Source organism: Panicum virgatum, chromosome 2N (assembly GCF_016808335.1).
Source record: "Panicum virgatum strain AP13 chromosome 2N, P.virgatum_v5, whole genome shotgun sequence".
Classification (NCBI taxonomy): domain Eukaryota; kingdom Viridiplantae; phylum Streptophyta; class Magnoliopsida; order Poales; family Poaceae; genus Panicum; species Panicum virgatum.
Window position 1 is genome coordinate 62,719,125 of NC_053146.1, and position 19,195 is coordinate 62,738,319.

General features: G+C 43.4%; 1 protein-coding gene and 2 long non-coding RNA genes across 3 annotated transcripts; 1 reads left to right on the top strand and 2 right to left on the bottom strand.

Moving 5' to 3' along the window:
- The first annotated feature begins 3,195 nt into the window (after positions 1-3,195).
- LOC120661733 lies at positions 3,196-3,888 on the top strand. Its single transcript, XR_005670034.1, has 2 exons — positions 3,196-3,329; positions 3,448-3,888. It is a non-coding gene; the product is annotated as an uncharacterized LOC120661733 (long non-coding RNA).
- Positions 3,828-5,151, bottom strand: LOC120661732. The gene is made up of 3 exons (XR_005670033.1): positions 4,948-5,151; positions 4,255-4,317; positions 3,828-4,155 (listed from the first exon to the last, which is right to left on the bottom strand). It is a non-coding gene; the product is annotated as an uncharacterized LOC120661732 (long non-coding RNA).
- Positions 5,152-5,754: 603 nt separating this feature from the next.
- On the bottom strand, positions 5,755-11,990 carry LOC120661731 (insulin-degrading enzyme-like 1, peroxisomal; the record flags this gene model as incomplete). The annotated part of the gene is made up of 13 exons (XM_039940651.1): positions 5,755-6,063; positions 6,126-6,248; positions 7,390-7,476; positions 7,599-7,650; positions 7,766-7,879; positions 8,485-8,710; positions 8,862-9,063; positions 9,854-9,958; positions 10,609-10,670; positions 11,111-11,300; positions 11,374-11,469; positions 11,586-11,688; positions 11,881-11,990. Coding segments are annotated over 13 exons (1,722 nt in total), but the record flags the coding sequence as incomplete, so codon positions are not given.
- Between the last annotated feature and the right edge of the window lie 7,205 nt (positions 11,991-19,195).

Here is a 19,195-nt window from a genome sequence, read left to right on the forward strand (position 1 = left end):
GTCGAAGACCCACCGCCGCAGCCGTCCCTCCGCCGCCCCGCCGGGCCGCGGTCCAGTGGCTCCTCCGCCGTGCCTCCACGCCTCGTCGCCCACGCCACGGGATGCTCCTCCACCGAGTCCGGGAGGGGGCGGCCGAGATCCGCCATGGCGGAGACCGGCTGCGACCAGAATGAAGCGGGAGGGGGGAAAGGGGCGGGGACCTCGGCGGACGCAGTACGCGGCAAGCCGGCGGAGTGGAGGCGCAGCGGACGCGGGGTGAAGGCGCGGCGGATGCGGGGTGGGCCTGCGGGGCGGAGGCGCCCCTGCTCTCCTCGGACTCGCGCCGGCGTGCAACCTCCGTCCGCCTCCTCCCAGGCTCCCTCCACCGGCGGTGTTGCTTGAGCTCGGGAGCGGCGGCGGCAGCAGCAGCTTCCGACTCCCCGTTGGGCCCCACAAGAAGGCGAGTGAAGGCAGTGCGGCAAAACCACGGCCGGCGTCGCGTGTCTCTCTCCGGGGGAGGGGGCACGTGGCATTCTGCAGATAGCCGGTTGCTCCCAGCGCCCCTGCTCCACGGCATATAGTATATACAGTATTCCAGCAATCGAATATGTTCACTCCCTGGCCCACCTTCTCTTTCTCTTTCCGTTCTCATTCAACTCTCATCTGCTTGCCACGACGTGCAGCTCCGGCGCCTGAGAAATGAGGGGCGTAGGCCGAGCCCATGGAATCGGCGGCGTAGGCCGGGGAGATCGAGCGATCATTTTTTTATTTTTGTTTTCTTGTTTTTTTCCATCTGCGACGGAAAATATTATATATATAGATTATATGCATAACTTATCCTTTTGTTTATAACTCTTTACTTCTTTCACGAGTATGTATATAAATTTTATAAGTTTTGCATATTTGGATAAATTATATATATAGAAAAAACTACATATATAACTTTATTGTTTTATTTATTGCATCTTCATGTACTATAGTAGTTACCAGTAGTATACCTGAGGTTGGGCAGGAGACTGGCTGGCACACGGATCATTGGTGGGACCTCGCAGACCGTGTGAGTGCATGGAGGAAGAAACAATTGCGTGAGCTTGGGAGGAAATACTAGACTGAGGCACTGAGCGCACGGAAAGGAAATATTTTCCAAAAAGAGAAAGTGTATGCTGTCGGGCGACTCGCCCCCTCGTCGAGTCAATCATCGCACAGGGCTGCCAGCTGTTAGAGCTGCCTCGCCGGCCTCCGGTGAGCCCTCCCGAGCCTTGCATGCACGAGCGTCCAGCCGGAGTTCATTCGGTTTGGCCGGAAAATCTCGACGGGTTCTTTAATTCTTTTTTTGTATGTCTGATTGGATGCATCGTGTTCTTCTCTTGGAACTACCACGCATCTCAGTCCTGGCCGAGAGCAAGAAGGCGCTACGCCGCCGCCCAACCTGAACTCTGGCGTCCGGCGCCTGCCCCACCATCACCGCGCTCTACATCGCGCCGCACCTCATCACGTCACGGACACGAACGGCAATGGCCCAGCTCACCGCCTCCCCTCCTCCCAAGCAACCTGACACCAACAGGCAGCCACCGTCCATGGCCCGCCGGCCGCTCGGCGCTAGTCGAACGTCACTGCGCCGCCAATAATTTCTCCCACGGCCGCCGCGCCACGTCTGGTTTGGACGCCGCCGCGTTGCGGCATGTGGCGCGATACTCGGAGCACACGCACCGTTCGACAGTATGCCATGGCGGCCGGGCTGCCACCTGCAGGCGCGCCTGGCGCACCGCGGAGCAGCACGCCGCACGCGCAACGGGAGACAGGCTGCCTTGCTTGCTGCCGATGCAGGCGACGGCGGGTCGCAGGCCGGCACTCTTAGCGTTAACCCCAGAGCAGTGCCCTTTCTGGCATCTCTAGCAGGCACCCGGCTCGACAACCTGGGGGTGGACGGTATTCCAATTACCGTCCACCCACTGTGCAGCTGAGGGCCCTCCAATCCACATCCGACGGATAGAATATACTCAGACTCGGACTGCAGGGAAGGCAAAGGGTCTCCTCCCTCCCTCTTCCCCACGCCCCCTCATTGAGGCCATCATACCGCGGCGCTGCCCCGCGCCCCCGCCGAACTCCGGCGAGCCCCCAAGCCTTGCTTGCACGAGTGTCAAGGCGGAGTTCTTTCTACCTGGCTGGAAAAATTTCAATGGGTTCTTCTTGTATGACAAATTGGATGCATTTTATTCTAACTGATGATGGCAAAACCTACCATCAGCAAGCAGACAGACACCGTCCACGGTCCGGCCGACACCCATCCAACGTCACAGCGCCCTCCCTCGGCTTCCACGCCGCGTCGACCGCGTTTTCACGTGCGAAGCGCTACTCGGAGCACACATACCTTGCGACGCCACCTGCTGGCGCACTGCCGAGCGGCAATGCGAGCGTGAGCATTGCAACGGTGTTGGAGGCTGCAGTGCTTTGTACTCACGACGGCGACGGCGGGTGCCTTGACGGAGTTCCTAGCATTTATTCTAGGTCGTTTTCCCCTTCCTGTCCTCGCTTGCCGGTTCTTGGCTTGCCGGCGGGTGGACTCGCCGCCGCATACAGTGGTATTTCAGTTACCGTCCACCTCTGGGTAGGTTAGAGCCGTTGAATCTGCAACCGAAGGTCAGGATACACCCTATACAAACTCTAGCTGAGCGAACAGAGGCACAGAGCGCCATCCCGCGGCTGCTCATCGAGTCGTCAGTTGTGATCCCGAGGCTGAATCTCGCCGACTCAGGAGTCAGGACACGTGCTGAATCGAATCAAGAACCATCAATGTTTTATCTATCATACATGTTCGCCTTGTTGAGCACTTGGAGTTGCAGAATGAATTAGCCCTTTTTCCCTATAGCTGCTAGGATGGGCAGAGGTAAATCACTCTCTAAAACCAGTCATGTTTTCCCAAGAAGGCCCACTTTGGATGGGGTCCTATCTATCCGCAGCGAAGATGGTAGTGTCTCGAGGACATGATTCTACAAAGGATATTGTGATCTGGATTATGACCCTGTCATCCTAGGGCTTCTTGTTGGACATGGATGGATATGCTATGCACATCATTTAATTTTTCTATACCAAGATACTATACAATATAATAATGCTCATAAATAAATCTATGCAATAATGCACACAAATATATGCAGGTAGGCGAGTATCCAACCCTTCGTCGGACGCATGGTGGTAATGAAGTAGTACTCAGAAACACTATAAATAGACACTTGCTCTCCTCTTCCTCCTCGCCCAACAAAGCAAGGTTCAGATCAGTTTCAGTTCAACCATGAATGGGAAGATCGCAGCGACAACTGCTGCCCTATGCTTGCTCCTCATGACCTGTGGTGAGTGAGTTCACCCAATCCATCGAAATCTGCACATGACATATTGTTATCCTTCAAATCTGACTCTCTTGCGATTGATTTGTTGTTGAATTGTTGATGGGTTTGATTCTGCTTGAAGGTGTGGAGGCCATGCTGTGCAAAACGCGAAGCACGACCTTCAAAGGGATTTGCAAGCAAAATATGAATTGTGCCAACATCTGCGTCTCAGAGGGCAGAAGCGGCGGATACTGTAAAGGACTTCCGATGCGCAAGCGGTGCATGTGCACTTTTGACTGCAGCACTGATGGCGGTGGCGGTGGTGGCGGTGGCGGTGGTGGCAGTGGCGGCGGCGGGGGTGGCGGCAGCGGTGGTGGTGGCAGCAGCGGAGCGCCAGTGCCACCAAGGCCGCCGCCAGCATTGACGGCGAGGGCTCGAAGGGCCGGAAGCCCTGCATGAGCTGCTAGACTCCGGTCGCTAGGCCTCTGATCTGATTGTGTATGCGTACCACAGGCAGGGCGATTCACTCATGCTAACTTGTGTTCGGAGTTGATGGCAATAATGATAAAAGAAAATGGTTTCGCTACCTGGCAGTCAAATGATTCGTTGTTCCGCTTGTGTCAAACCTGTCTATTGAGATGATAGTTTCCGAAATTCCCTACGCCGTTCTACTTCCTGAATTTGACTCGCCCGGTTTCCGGTCAGGCCAGCAGAGGAGCGGATAGACGGCGGCCGCTGGAAGGAATAGGTAGACACGCCGCGTCCCAGCATGATCGCTACGTGTAGTGTAACAGAAACTCTTGAATTTGTTGGAGGACATGCCATCACAGCAGTTACATCTCAATGGTCTCTGTATGCAGGGTATGCGCAGCTGTCAGTAAAGATGATCTCTGCCAATTAAAGTGACAAACAACAAAATGCCCAAAACACTTTATACATTTTCCTCTACCTTGCGAGCATTTGGGTTTAGGTTATGCAGATCAAAGATGCAAGGTGGCGATCAGCGCTCCATCTACAAGCACATGCACATTAGACCTGTCGATTTTTGGGAACAAATCAAATTACGCACAAGCACAAATGATTAACATTTAGATGTCCTCTATGACTATCCAAAATTGAACAAGCTAGGAACAAGAATTGTATTGCGCAGCTCAAGGCAATTGCTTCTGTGAATGCCCCCGATGCATGCTATAGTTTACAAATATTTAAGCAGACACATCTAGGTCTAGAACTAGTTCTTTTTTCTTGAAACGATCTCTAGAACTAGTATACAATATCTGCTGGTTCTTAGAAAAAGGATACAATATCTGTTCGTTACAAGTTACTACAGAATATGAGATATAAAGTGAATATAGGCATATCTTTATGTCCCTAACATATCTCTACATGGTCTACATGGAGATATACATCATATATGTAGGTCCTAAAATATTGTTTTCTATTTAACGTTGACAAAAATAAGCAATTCAGAATCATATATTGGTATATATTGGATTTTTTATAATGACATACGTAGGTAATTTAGCCACTTAGGGGTTACCTTAGGGTTTTTTTAGTAACGGTAGATGTGGATAATTTAGTCTGTTAAATTTTGGAAAGACAGGGTCTGCTTTTACAATCGAACTGCTGCAACAGTACTTACCTGATACGCCGCCTTTAATAATCCAAGCTGTCACAACTTGGCTGACGCAATGTAACTCAGGCCGACCTACTTCCTCTTTACCTGTCGGTGTGAAAACTCACTAGATCTTGGAGTGAAGAACCATAGATTACTCAGGCATATCCTTAATCAAATAAACCGCCAAAATACATGCAAGCCAACCTAGTCCAAATGAGAAAAACATTCGTTCCGCTCGCAATAGTCCTATTAATTCCCCAGGTAAAAAAACACTAGACATTCCATCTTCGGAAACCCTTACTTTTGATGTTACTTGGCATATAATAATCTCTATATGTCTATTATGGATCTGTACCCCTTGGGATCGATAAACCTTTTGTATCTTATTAACCAAAGAGATACGACTTTGGGCTATGGTTAGCTCAGCTCCAATCAAGAATCCCCAGGGAACCCCAAGAATTCTTGGTATACGTTCGTTCCAATCCTGAATTCTCCTTTCGAGATTCGGCGATAGTGAATCAATTGAACGCGCTTCGAAGATTTGCTCTACTTTTGGAAGACCTTGCGTTATATCACTAGATCTCGATTTTTCATATATAAACGTAACAAACCTATCTCCTTTGTAAAGGATTTTTCCATAATGACCATGAACAGTTGCTCCTATAGTGGCCAAATAAGGCTTAGCTGCTCTTAGAACAAAGGAGTCCATATTAACAATGAAAATTTGACCTGATTTTTTTATGTGCGATTTAAATAGACATACATTTTCACAAATAAATTGTCCAAGGTAAATTATTGCCGATGTCTCTTCCCACGAGTCATGATGGATAAAGTGCCAATTACACAGATTATTTTTCAGTTTTTCGCAAAAGAAAAGAAAAGGTTGTCCTATAACTTCATCTGCCCAACACCTCCCCTGAACGATCCATACAAAGGCCTTGACCTCCTGAAGCTGTATATATCAGTTATCTCACATGATTGCGGTGGTGGAGCATTTTGCACGATCGTTTGGTACTCGGCAGTATGGAGACCACCGTACACTTGTATACTAAGAATCTTCTTTTGTGGGACATTGACTTTCACATGATCATTGAAGAAGTCTATCAACTCTTCCTTCTTGAGCTCCCTCAGTGCAGCAACCTCCAATCATATAACTGTGAGTTCGCAAACAATACACATGGGCAAAATCAAGGAATACATACCTCCGCTTCTTTTCTATCAAATTTGAGGGTTCCTTCAGAAATCTCTCCCCAAAAGAATGCTGATTCCTCGCGTATGTTTTTGTATTTCTCCAGTTTCATATCAATAAGAGCGCTGACATTACTCTGCAGGAGATGCCATACAATGCTTATAAGGTAGATAACCATCTAAGGCTGTCAGAGAAGTAATGGTTTTCTTCTTTTCCTTCTTCCTTGTTTTCCTTTGTTTTGAGTTTATGTTTTTGTTGTTTTTTCACTTTTGGTATCTCCTTCAGGAGTGTTTCAGGGCCAGCTTTCCTGCACAGTTTGAGAAAAAAAAGGAAACGGTTCTCCTAATGAAGAAAATGCCACTCTATGTGTGTGTAGTGTACAATATCCTTTTTTTAAAAAAAAGAAAGAAAAAAAAGAAAAAGAAAGTACAATATCCTTGTTAGAAGTCAGAATCCAACCCAAGATTATAACCTCTCCTGGATGCCTGGAGATGCTGCTCTAGATGCTAATGTTTGGCGCAAGTACCAAAAGGAGACACCCGAATCTCAAAGAAAATCTGTAGCATGGTGAAAGTTGCACCAACAATGATGCGGTCAACATCTTGGGAATAAGATAACATGGATCACTTATTCGCCCAACCCTTCGTCACTAAGGTATGGTGAAGAAAGAGTTTTATATCCTTCATGATTAATAGAGGCATAGGTGGTTGGGAATGCAACTTGATTTCCCATTCTCTGAGCACAAAACTAGAGAAACTCTTAACGGGCGATATGTCTGTATTAGTAATTGTTCGTTGTCAGTAAAGATAATTGAATCAAGATGCGGAGCCAGACAGCACAGGGTTTTCAACTCTGATTACCAAGAATGTGATTTTTCAATATTAATTATGTATGGGTTAAGCATTAATATTAAACATCCTGTAATCACCAGGCAACAGGCATCATCACCAAGACTGAAACATACTCCCTCCTTCCCTGTTTATAAGGCATACACGTATATCAAAATTCAAACCTTGTCATCTTTGACCAATAATTTGACTATTAAATTTTTATTTTTATAATGCAAATTTCATATGATTGGATTCATAATCAAATATATTTTACAATGATTATAAGTTTATAATCAAAAGTGATATAATATATGATAAATAAATGGTCAAAGTGTTGTTTAGAAGACCGTGTCATGTTCCACCATGCCTTATAAACGGGGAAGGAGGGAGTATATGCAAAAGAGCTAGGTCAAACAGTAAGTATGTGGAAAGAGAAGCACATCGAACCTTGAATTCTGCATCAGACATCTCGTAAAGGGTGCTTTCAAGCATCTTAAGAAAATTTTCAACTCTAGCATCCAGATTGGCAGGATCCTGTTGAAGTTGAACCAAACTTGAGTTGGCGGGTAACACATGTACAGAAGTACTAAAATTGGGAAGAGGAAAGAATTAAAAACTAAGAAGATGACAGAAATGGATACAATGGATATATTTACCTTAACAGTTGACTGGATTATAAATTGCAACCCGCGGACACCGGAATCATTTCTGGGTAAACGCAGGAGCACATTTTATTTCCAGATGCATTTGACGCAGAAAAGAAAAGACAGGATAAATTCTCATATTCATAAAAATAATATACAGGGGTCCACCTCCACCATACCTTTGCCTAAGCAGTGCTATGTAGCCAAGTTGCTCAACTGATCGCAATTGATGGAAAGCTGGTTGCTTGCCAATAAGTGCAAGTAGATGAAGTAGAACATTTTTTTTTTTTGAACTATGCCAGGAGCACTGGCCCATCATATAAGACTCGACAATGAGCACCCACGCCGACCGCACGCTCGAACGCAGGTGAGGCTGTCCAGCTGTCTGGAACGCGCCTACTGAGCAACTCACTCCCTAACCCACCTAAACACACGCACACACACTGCTCAGTCTCCACTGGGAATAAACCCCGGCGCAGCACCCGGTCGATCCCGATGGGATTCGAACGCGGGCGGGTGGGTTCCCAGCCGGGCGAAGATATTGTTCTAGCATTACACTGTGTACTATTTTAGTTAAACTATAGAATAAAGAGTTCAAAGAGGAACTGGAAGTTCAGGACACTTCAGGGTCAAACTGCAAAAAAAACACTAATTTATGCTATGGCAGGTGGCAATCCTGAGTCCTGACACAGTGGAATTGATGCATGTGTCCACAAAATAAAAGACAAGATTGCATGGGCATATACTACATCCCACAGTTAACAGGCTGCAGCACTGTGATAGCTCATTAAGTTAACCACCTAAATTTGCTGCTATATGCAGATTCAGCAAATGTATCTATCAGTAGCACTTTATTTTAATTAACTGGTATTACTTAAAGGTATTTTCACTGAGGAACAAGTATAAAACGCGTGCCTGAATATAGTGCAGAAGAGCAGAATTTTCATCTTGGTGATTCAAGCACATTGCTGGGTAATAGTATCTCAAACCCTTTTCAAGCTTTACAATCCGCTTTGCAAGATGCTGTGATGGGGATAATGGCTTGCAAACACTAATGGGTGCATTGAACAAGACATCTTCGGCATGCTGGACGACACTCTTTGCTTCATTGGGTTCAATGTTACCTGAAATTGATACTTGTAATTAGTAAGAAGGATACGCAGACCATCCTTTCAGTAAAGAAAGCAATATACAGAAAAATAAAAAAGCAGGATTATCGAATTAAATTTCTTTTGAGCAAGTATCAAATATTCAAGTCAACAAAATAGGATGAACCTGCAAAATAACACTCGATGAAAGTCTTTGCCAGCAAATGAGGCAAAAAAATTCCCAGATCACTAGCTTCAAGGTGAGAGAGTGCAGAAAATTCCTCATCCCATGGCCATGCTTGGTCATCTAGCATCAGTGAACAATAATACAAGACTTGCTGATATGGCTGCCGAAATTTGAAATTCTCATACTCCTTTGTCATAGCTTCCTGATGGCAAAAAGGAAAAGCCTTTAGTTCATAAGAAGTGGACGGGAAGACAGCTTGCGATAGCATCACCTGAAAAAGGCCACAGTATGTTGCAAGAAAATAACAACAGAATGCATGACCAGATGCACTTTTTGATATTATAGAATACCTAGGGTAACAGAAACTATCAACTCAGTTAGAAAATAAGAATTCACAATTCAGATGTGCATTTAATAAGCGACGACTCTGTCATTTGAATTGCCCATAGCAATTCAGATCAATTTTTTTTGCATGGAAACATACTCTCTAATCAATCCTAATAAGTACAGTAGGACATTGATGCTGTCTCCAATGTGGCACCTTGACTAGCAGTATCTGTAAAAATATGTTATTTCCGATACAAAGGATTATGTATTATGAAAGTATTTTTCTTGATGAATCTAGTGGCCTCAACCTTATTTTTCCATCTATATAGATTTTTAATTTTAGCAATTGATGTTCAAACTACAAATATTTGACTTAGTACCAATATCGGATTGGAGACAGTAGACCAGAGTGGAAATGCACAATAAAATGGCACATTGTTGCACATGTATCCAGTCACAACCACTAATTTTATTACATTTTCCATTTATAAAACAAGCCATTGATGAACAAAAAATTCTGAGGGTTGAATTGGATTTCTGAATTGTATATTTGAACGTATACCCATTCCCAACTCGGGCTCGTTTGAAGTTCTAGGCATGTCGACAAAAGGTGAAAAAGAAACACCAAAAAACATGCAAATTTGCAAGGAACTATTGTCAACTACCTTTATCACAGAAAAACGGTCAACCCTAACTTCAAACTCTGCAATTTTGTCAATAACAGTCTCCAGAAGGGTTCTCATTTTGTCATTGTATCCAACCATAGTTACCTACAAGACAGCACCAACAATGGTTGATAATGGAATTTAGTTCTCAATAAATACTACAAGACATATATTTGGTAATCAAGTTGTGAATTCTGTCTATATAGTAGTAATGCACTGATTTAAGTAGAAAAAGGCATGTGTCATCAGGAAACATCAGGCTGGCACTCTGATGCCGTGCAGTTTTATGTGAGCATATCAGCATTGCAAGAGGCATTAGAACTTGTACATTGTAAAAGCAAGCCAAACATCCAAGAAATCATAGGAGGGGTTGGTACGAGTTATGAGTAATGAAAAATTCAAAATTAAGAGTGTGCATATTGCACATTAAGGTCAAATGCTCGAGTAAGATCTGACATTATTGAGGATCTGAGGTCTTGATAAAGCAGTCCAAAGTCTTTCACAAATAGTTTACAAATAACCAGATTTTATGACCGTTATATTTTTATGAAAAAAAATCCCTCCATGCAGTTTTAGTTGATGTTTTAGACATGCAAGTCAAAATCACTGTATGAAACGTCAAATTAAAGTGACCAGAGGTTCAAGAACTATTTGGACAATTAAACAAAGAACATTAGTATGCATGGTTATTTTCAATCCGGATTAGTAATGATGCAAAAGGAAGTCGATTACTCAAAATGAAATATAAGGCATACCTGAAAACCAGTATCATTTGGCTTAACAGCGTAATAAAGGCCAGCAACTTGAGCGTCATAAGCTGAAAGCAAAGGAAAATTGGTGTGTTATAACAAAAGATTGGGTGAAAACCTTTAATAAGCTAATCTCAAAAACAGTTGTAACCTTTCCCTGATACAATCTACTCATGATTGGATGTCTCTCATAAAGTTTATGCTTGAGATATGTAAAACACAAACATAGTAGTATTTCACAGACATTCCAAATAGGGCTATTTCCTTATTATTCAATTGGTTGTATTAAACATAAAACTGGTAGCTCGATACCAGAGTATACTGATATATGGCCACATAGACACAAAACACAATCTGGTAGTCCCATTTCTATAATTTTAATATATGATGTTATCATGATCAGCTCTATCCATATCAAAACATAGAGAAACAAGTGAAAGAATGAAAAAAAAAGAATAGCCTTGGTTGTAAGAAGCACAGAACAAAATTCAAAGGAAGTGCTACATACCATAATCATTTAAATAATCCATTAGCAACCTTGTGAATACATCAGTAAGAACTGCTGACTCGGGTGAGCTTTGGGACAGTGGACAGTGAAAATCCATCTTGATATAGACTTTGGGTGTGAAAAACATTGTATCGGGCTTGTACCACAATCTGGAGAACGGTGTCTTCCTCAGCATGAAAGGAACACTTACCTGGATGTGCCAGAAGGATAGAGCATAAGTATACCAAAACAATGTTAATCAGGCAAGTTTTTCAAAGTGTTACCTTTTCCTCTATATTTTTTAATGAGAGGTCACGTGGAATGAAGATGTTAGGTTTTGGCAGGTGTAAATCTTCCTCAGGGGCTTTCACTAACCATTTCTGTAAAATAATTCTAAACATAAGACATATATATATATATATATATATATATATATATATATATATATATATATATGTTGGAACCCCATGACTGTAAGTAATGTCCAAAAGTGTACCTGTATAATGGATGGAGGGACAGCTTCAACAGAATACGATGTACCATACCATGGCTCTGTTAAGTTTGTTTGTCCTTCAAACCTTTTCGATTCCCAGAATATCCTAAACAGAAATATATAGGAAAATAAGATAAACTTAAACATGGGAGCAAAAGAAATGGTAACAACAACAACAACAACATAGCTTTTTTTCCCAAGCAAGTTGGGGTAAGCAAAAGAAATGGTAAGACAAAGAAAATAAATGCTCAGGAGTTAGTTCATTTAAAAAATTCTAGTGTAATGCCCTGAGAATTACCTTACATTCTCAGGAGTCAATTCATTTAAAATATTCTGAATAGCATCTGGCGAAAACTTTGATGGCATAGATGCTGCAATCAACCAATCTTCTGGTGGAAAAATCTGCAATAGATCCACCAATTTTGTTAGGTTTCAAAAATCAATATATTCAGAGGAAAAATACTTATGCATGTAAAATGTCACTTTTGCCCCTGCTAAAATTTTGGTTTGTGCGTAAGCTAGTTTAAATTGTCCCTGCTGTTTGGGTGCTCTAAAAAATTATGAAATTTATTCAGTAAATTACTTTTTATATGTGTAGTTCACTGAAAATTTTTCAGGTGCATAGCCTATGTGCATGTTTGTGGATCTATTGTTGTTCAGTTTATTTTGCTAGGGCAAAAATAAATGTTTTTCTTTTTGCAATAAAAGTTTATAAATTTTCTTGCATGTGTTATCAATGTATTTTCATGCTAGTAAAATGTTGCTACTTTATTCATGTCGGCAAGTTGAGTTCCTGCACGTGTGTCGCTCCTAGCCGCAGTTTTTCTTTTTGCGCTGCCAAATAATCTTCCTTTCGGTGTTATCCTTGCATCATGAACACTTGTATCATTTCAATGCACCATTTTAATTCTTGCATGGCATCATTTTGATACGTTTAGACGCCACGAGCGAAGCCGTCTACGAATTGGTCGCTGAGCCGATCCAGGAGCCGCAGGCAGGAGAGCAGCAGGAGGACGCCGCTGAGAACGCTCCCGAAGAAGCCGCTAACCTCGCTGACCTGCAAGGCAAGCCCCGGAGCATAACCTCTATTTTCAGTATTCATGGTATTATTTAAATGTTACGCATTAAGTTTTCTAGGAGTTGAATGAAACCCTAGTATGCATGTTTCTCCCAAGGTACCTATGGGTCTCTACTAGTATACAGGCACCGTTAGAACTGCTTTGCTATTTAGGAACCCGGTAGAAGCCGAGTGATTCCTGTCACTCGCGAGAGATAGGTCTTGTTACTTTTGAAGAAGTTACTGGAGTTTGAATCTGGAAGAAAAAGAAAGGAAAAAATGGAGATCGAGCGGAGATGGATTTGGTTATGGATATGGATTGGATGGAAAGTAAGCCTCCGCCTGTGTCGATTGAGGACCGTATCGTTGTTGGCCGTGCTGACCGAGTTTGAACAGTACTAACCGCATGCCGGGAGTAGCAGGTAGCCGAAACCGGTAAGCTCAGTACCATATGTGCACCGGTAGGCGGACTTGATATTGTCTTCACCAGTGGAGCTAGTATACAAACTCATGGCTGACCCTTCGTTGGTATCGGTGGGGCTAGCAGTCCCGGGTCGCAGGGCAGTTCGGCTATTCAGTGCGCAGATGTGAGGGTTGCCACGTAGGGTCCGACGGGGCCTATATGTGACGTGTGTGTTAGGTCCACCTTGCAAGGTTAAATCGGATCGATTCGCCATCTCTCTCGATTAAGAGAACCTTGGTCACTTCGTCACATCGTAGTAAAGAAGTGGAATGAGATTGAACTGAGAATATTTGCTGTGGTACTCTGAAAAGATAATGTGATCAACCATGCGTGCTCTAGATGTTGGTGCAAACCTAGTTGGTATTTGTATAATAACCTTGAGCTAAAATACTGAAAGTAAGGATGCACTGCTAGTAGCTTTTCATCAAAATAACTCCAGAGCCAAACAGATTTGCATGTCTAGGAGTCGGCTAAGTATATACCAATAGTCGGGTAAGCCTTGCTGAGTATTAGAATACTCAGGCTTGTTGTTGCCATATATTTTTAGTAGGATGCGGTCCGGGGGACTCCGAGGAGATTTGCGCCTCGTGGATCGGTCAACCACTTCCTTCGGGTTGGTCGGTCGAGTGGGTCCTGTCTTCTCCGTGAAGTTCGGGCAGGTGAGCCTCACATCAGTGGGCAAGATGTGAAGTTCGTCTTCTGTCGTCGACGTTATCTATCGTATTGTATTTTGAAGCTTGTTTTAAACTCTAAATTACTTTCCGCTGCGTTTGAACTCTGAGGTTTGAGTTGTAAAACTGGCTTGTAAACTCTTACTATAGATTAAGTTGGTACTTCTGTTAAACTCGGGTTGTAATTGGTTTTGAACGCTTTTGTTGCCGGTAATCATATGTGCTCGTTTTTTGACGAGAGTTCTTGTGTAATCGATCCTGGTTACAGCAGGCGGTCTGAGTGTGCTGGTTGAGTGCAGTAATTCCGGTTCAAGGTTAAGTGTCAACTATTGCACTTGATTGGTATTATTTGGACTGTTCTGTGACAGCTGGCATCAGAGCTAATTGCACTGGGGGTGATTACTGGCGTACTTAACTACATTAAGTAAACTTTGTTTTGCAAAAATTTCGGGTTTTCGAAAAGTTGACGCTAGATGCGCTAAGGAATAGAGTAGATAGTTCGTATGCCCTAATTATGTTCTATAAGTTAGGTGGCATCTAAGTATCTATTTTATTCCAGCACTTCCAGCATTTACTTCTCGTTAAACCTTACTTTTATGCACATCTACTATTCTGTAACGACACACCTACGCTGAGGTAAGCAAGGTGAGTATTCTGATAGTCCTTAGAATAGCGCACGTGTTTCATACGTGCGCGGGTCCCATATGTTGAGCATACGAGGAGGTGATAAGGCTCAATTCAAACGAGTCTGTCGCTATCTGCCGCCTGATATAGAGTGCGGATTTCTTACCGTGTGATTGTGATCACGACCATCTCGTAAGTCAATGTTACGAGGTGAAGACTCGTTATGCAGTTGGTCATAACCGTGTACCTTGGGACACGTGTACCCTTGGGTGTCCCGTAAGGCGATTTGTACGGGAAGTGAATACATTGCTTCGGTAATGTATGCAGCACTGCCCATTCAGCGTCGAACGTTTGGGTGCCATCTCTATAGTGGATGGTAATGTATGTGTGAATATGTGGGAAACTGCATATGCGTTACCCGTGTGGCGTAGGACACATGGGGGCCGTTCGTGTGTGCTGGCACGAAGGGTCCATAAATGGATATTTATATCTCTCTCTTGTTGTCCTGGTTTGTCTGCAGGAACACTAACTACATAAGCACGTTATGAATCCTTAATTGTAGGAACGACTAGTATATATAGGGAGAGTACGTAATTGTGCCACTAGTCGCCTTCGTATACCATAATTGGTAATTGTTTGGGTGAGAACGATAGACCGTGCATGCATCTTGCATATTCGAGTTGGTTGGTCGCTTCGTAGTTAATAGTTGTGCAACCTTAAGACTGCGACGTTGTAGCTAGCCGAGTTACCAACCTGCTGTTCAACCCGATTAGATGCGGTTTCAACTGAAGCAAACCATTTTGTTCTCTTGGTGAACCATATCGCGAAGGGAACGATTCATGCTGTGTGTTCATATTAACTATGCACATTCTTTACTTGCATGGATTAGTCCCGATAGCGGAATGGCTAACCAAGGGATGGTGCTTTTGCAGATGGGCAATAACAACGCTGCTAACCGTGGAAATGGGGGTCAAGGAGCAAAGCCACAACCGTCTCCCTCCTTGACTCAGGCTATTGCGGCTCTTATCGCCGACCGCAATGAGCAGACCGAATTGTTGAGGCAACTGGTGCAAAGTAATGCTGGCAGAGGTCGATAAGCACCACCAGCAGAAACTGACTACGTCGGTTTTCTTGCCACCCAACCACCTCTGTTCCACAAGGCCGAAGATCCCCTGGAGGCAGATGCTTGGATTCGCACCATGGAGGACAAGTTTGGTATTCTTAATTGCACAGAAGTGGACAAGACTGTCTTTGCCGCGCAACAGCTGAGAGGCCCGGCAAAGATATGGTGGACCAATTATTTAGCTATGCAACCAACAGAGAGACAGATTCCCTGGTCAGAATTTAGAGAGATTTTTAGGGCACATTATATTCCAGAAGGTTTCATAAAAGTGAAAGTGGAGGAGTTTCTAAATCTGAAACAAGAGAACAAATCAGTGATGGAATATGCCAACATTTTCGATCATCTTGCACAATATGCTGCACATCGTAGATACCGATGAAAAGAAGCAAGATTGTTTCCAGAAAGGGTTAAATACCGAGTTACTCATGCGTTTAATAGTGAGAACATTTACCAGCTATAGTGACTTGGTCAGTAAAGCTATCCTCCAAGAAGATGTGATGCTGAAGCATGAAAAGGCGAAAAAGAGGAAAAAATCACCTATTGGGTCCTCTGGGAATGTTGTGCACTGCCTACGCCTGGGGTCCACTAGCTTTTCCCAAACTTAATATCAACTACAATAGGGGATGCCTGAACTTGTGGCTCCTCCACAGTTGGAGCAAAAGAAACCCGTATTGCAGCATGTTTTTCGCTCCCACCCTGATCCGTGCAAGTATCACCTAGCCAAGGGTGGCCATCACTTGAAAAATATCTGTTACACTCCACCCAAGCCGAGAAAAGGCTCTAGCAGTGCAAATAAGAAAAAGAAGGTGCCGTATATTAAGGATGGTTGTGTGAGTTACACCACTTGTGAGGACGTGCCAGAAGGGGAACACGTGATGGCGGATATATTTTCCCTCAATGATCATCCAATTAGGGTTCTATTCGACTCTAGTGCTTCGCATACATTTCTTAGTAAGGCTTGTGCAGATAGGCATGGATTGAAAATTGATTGCATGAACACTTCATATAAAATTCAATCCCCAGGTGGTCAAATAATCACAAACCAAATGGCAAGAAAGGTACCAATCAACTTGGCTGGGAGAATCTTTCCAACCAATCTTATCATTCTCCCACATCAAGGGATTGATAGCATATTGGGTATGAATTGGATGAAGGCACATGGAGTGGTGTTGGATACTCGGGCGCATGCTGTTCATATCAATTCACGTGCACATGGTTCTACGGTGTTACCTTTGACCAAGTACAAGGCACACAATACAACCATAAATAAATTGGAGGGTAAAAGCTTAGAGGAGATACCTGTAGTGTGCGATTATTCAGATGTCTTTCCAGAGGAATTACCTGGATTGCCACCTGATCGGGACGTTGAGTTTGTTATTGAACTCCAATGGGTACAACACATATCTCTAGAAGGTCATATCGGATGCCACCAAATGAATTAGCAGAACTGAAGGTACAATTGCAGGACCTACTGAATAAGGGTTTCATCCGTCCAAGCTCATCACCTTGGGGATGCCCAGCTTTATTTGTGAAAAAGAAAGACCAAAGTTTGAGGTTATGTGTTGATTACCAGCCTCTAAATGCGGTTACCATCAAGAATAAATACCCATTGCCTCGCATTGACATTCTCTTTGATCAGTTAGCCGGAGTTAAAATATTTTCTAAGATAGATCTTCGATCCGGTTATCACCAAATAAAGATCAGACCTCAGGACATTCCAAAGACTGCTTTCTCCACTCGCTATGGTTTATTTGAGTACCTAGTCATGTCTTTTGGATTGACTAATGCTCCAGCTTACTTCATGTATCTTATGAATACGGTCTTCATGCCTGAGTTGGACAAGTTTATTGTGGTATTCATTGATGACATCCTGATATACTCCAAGAATGAAGAAGAGCACGCCAAGCACCTTCATATTGTTCTTCAACGTCTACGAGAGCACAAGCTGTATGCAAAATTCAGCAAATGTGAATTTTGGCTTAAAGAAGTTCCTTTCTTAGGCCATGTCATATCCGCAGAGGGTATTTCAGTTGATCCAGGAAAAGTTCAAGATGTGTTGGCTTGGGAGGCTCCGATATCAGTTAAGGAAATCCGCAGCTTTCTAGGATTAGCTGGGTATTATCGTCGATTCATCCCAGAGTTTTCAAAAATTGCTAAGCCTATGACCGATCTACTCAAGAAAGGTGTCAAATTTCATTGGAATGACAAATGTGAAGAGTCTTTCCATACTCTGAAAAACTTTTTAACTTCTGCACCTATCCTGGCTCAACCCGATACATCAAAACCATTTGACATATACTGTGATGCTTCTGGTACTGGTATTGGTTGTGTCTTGATGCAGGAGAACCGAGTGATTGCATATGCGTCTAGGTCACTCAAATGCCATGAGGAAAACTACCCAACTCATGATTTGGAATTAGCTGTTGTAGTTCATGCTCTGAAGATATGGCGGCATTATCTCTTGGGTAGTCCTTGTCGCATCTACACTGACCACAAGAGCCTTAAGTATCTTTTTACTCAACCTGATTTGAACATGCGCCAAAGGCGATGGTTGGAACTGATCAAGGATTATGAACTTGAAGTGCATTATCATCCTGGTAAAGCGAATGTAGTTGCAGATGCGCTAAGTCACAAAGCTCACTGTCATTGCATCTCAGCTATACCATTAAGCGAGTCTCTTTGCTTTGAAATGGAAAAGCTGAACTTGAGCATTGTACCACATGGCACACTGGCCCATCTAGAACTCGCTCCTACTCTTCGTGATCTAATCATCACAGCACAAAAGAAAGATAAAGGAATAAAGGAAATTCAGAGGAGATTATCAGAAGGAGATTCGAAAGTAAGTTGTTTCCACCAAGATAGTGAGAATGTGCTATGGTTTAAGAACCGATTAGTGGTGCCTAAAGATTTTGAGCTCAGAAAGCAAATTCTTGATGAAGCTCATACCTCTCGACTATCAATTCATCCTGGTAGCAACAAAATGTATCAAGACTTGAAACAACAGTTTTGGTGGACTCGGATGAAAAGAGAAATTGCCAGGTATGTGTCAGAATGTGACATCAGTCGTAAGGTCAAAGCTAGCCATCTCAAGCCAGCTGGAATGTTGCAACCCTTGAGTATTCCTGAATGGAAATGAGAAGACATCAGCATGGATTTCATTGTCGGTTTACCCCGAACTCAAAAGGGTTATGATTCGATCTGGGTCATTGTAGACCACCTTACCAAATCAGCACATTTTCTACTAGTTAAGACAAAATACTTGACCAAACAATATGCCGAGTTGTATATGGATCACATCCTATGTTTACATGGTGTGCCAAAGACTATCATATCAGATCGAGGGACCCAGTTTGTTGCTCGCTTCTGGGAACAATTGCATACTTGTTTAGGAACTCGATTGATCCGCAGCTCAGCCTATCACCCTCAAACAGATGGCCAAACGGAGAGAATCAATCAGATTTTAGAAGATATGCTCCGCGCATGTGTCCTAGCCTATCCTCAGAAATGGGATCAATGTTTACCATTAGCGGAATTTTCTTATAACAATAGCTATCAAGAAAGCATAAAAATGACACCATTCGAAGCTTTATACGGTCGTCGATGCCGTACTCCTCTGAATTGGTCCGAAGTTGGAGAGAGGACTATTTTTGGACCTGACATGGTTAAAGAAGCCGA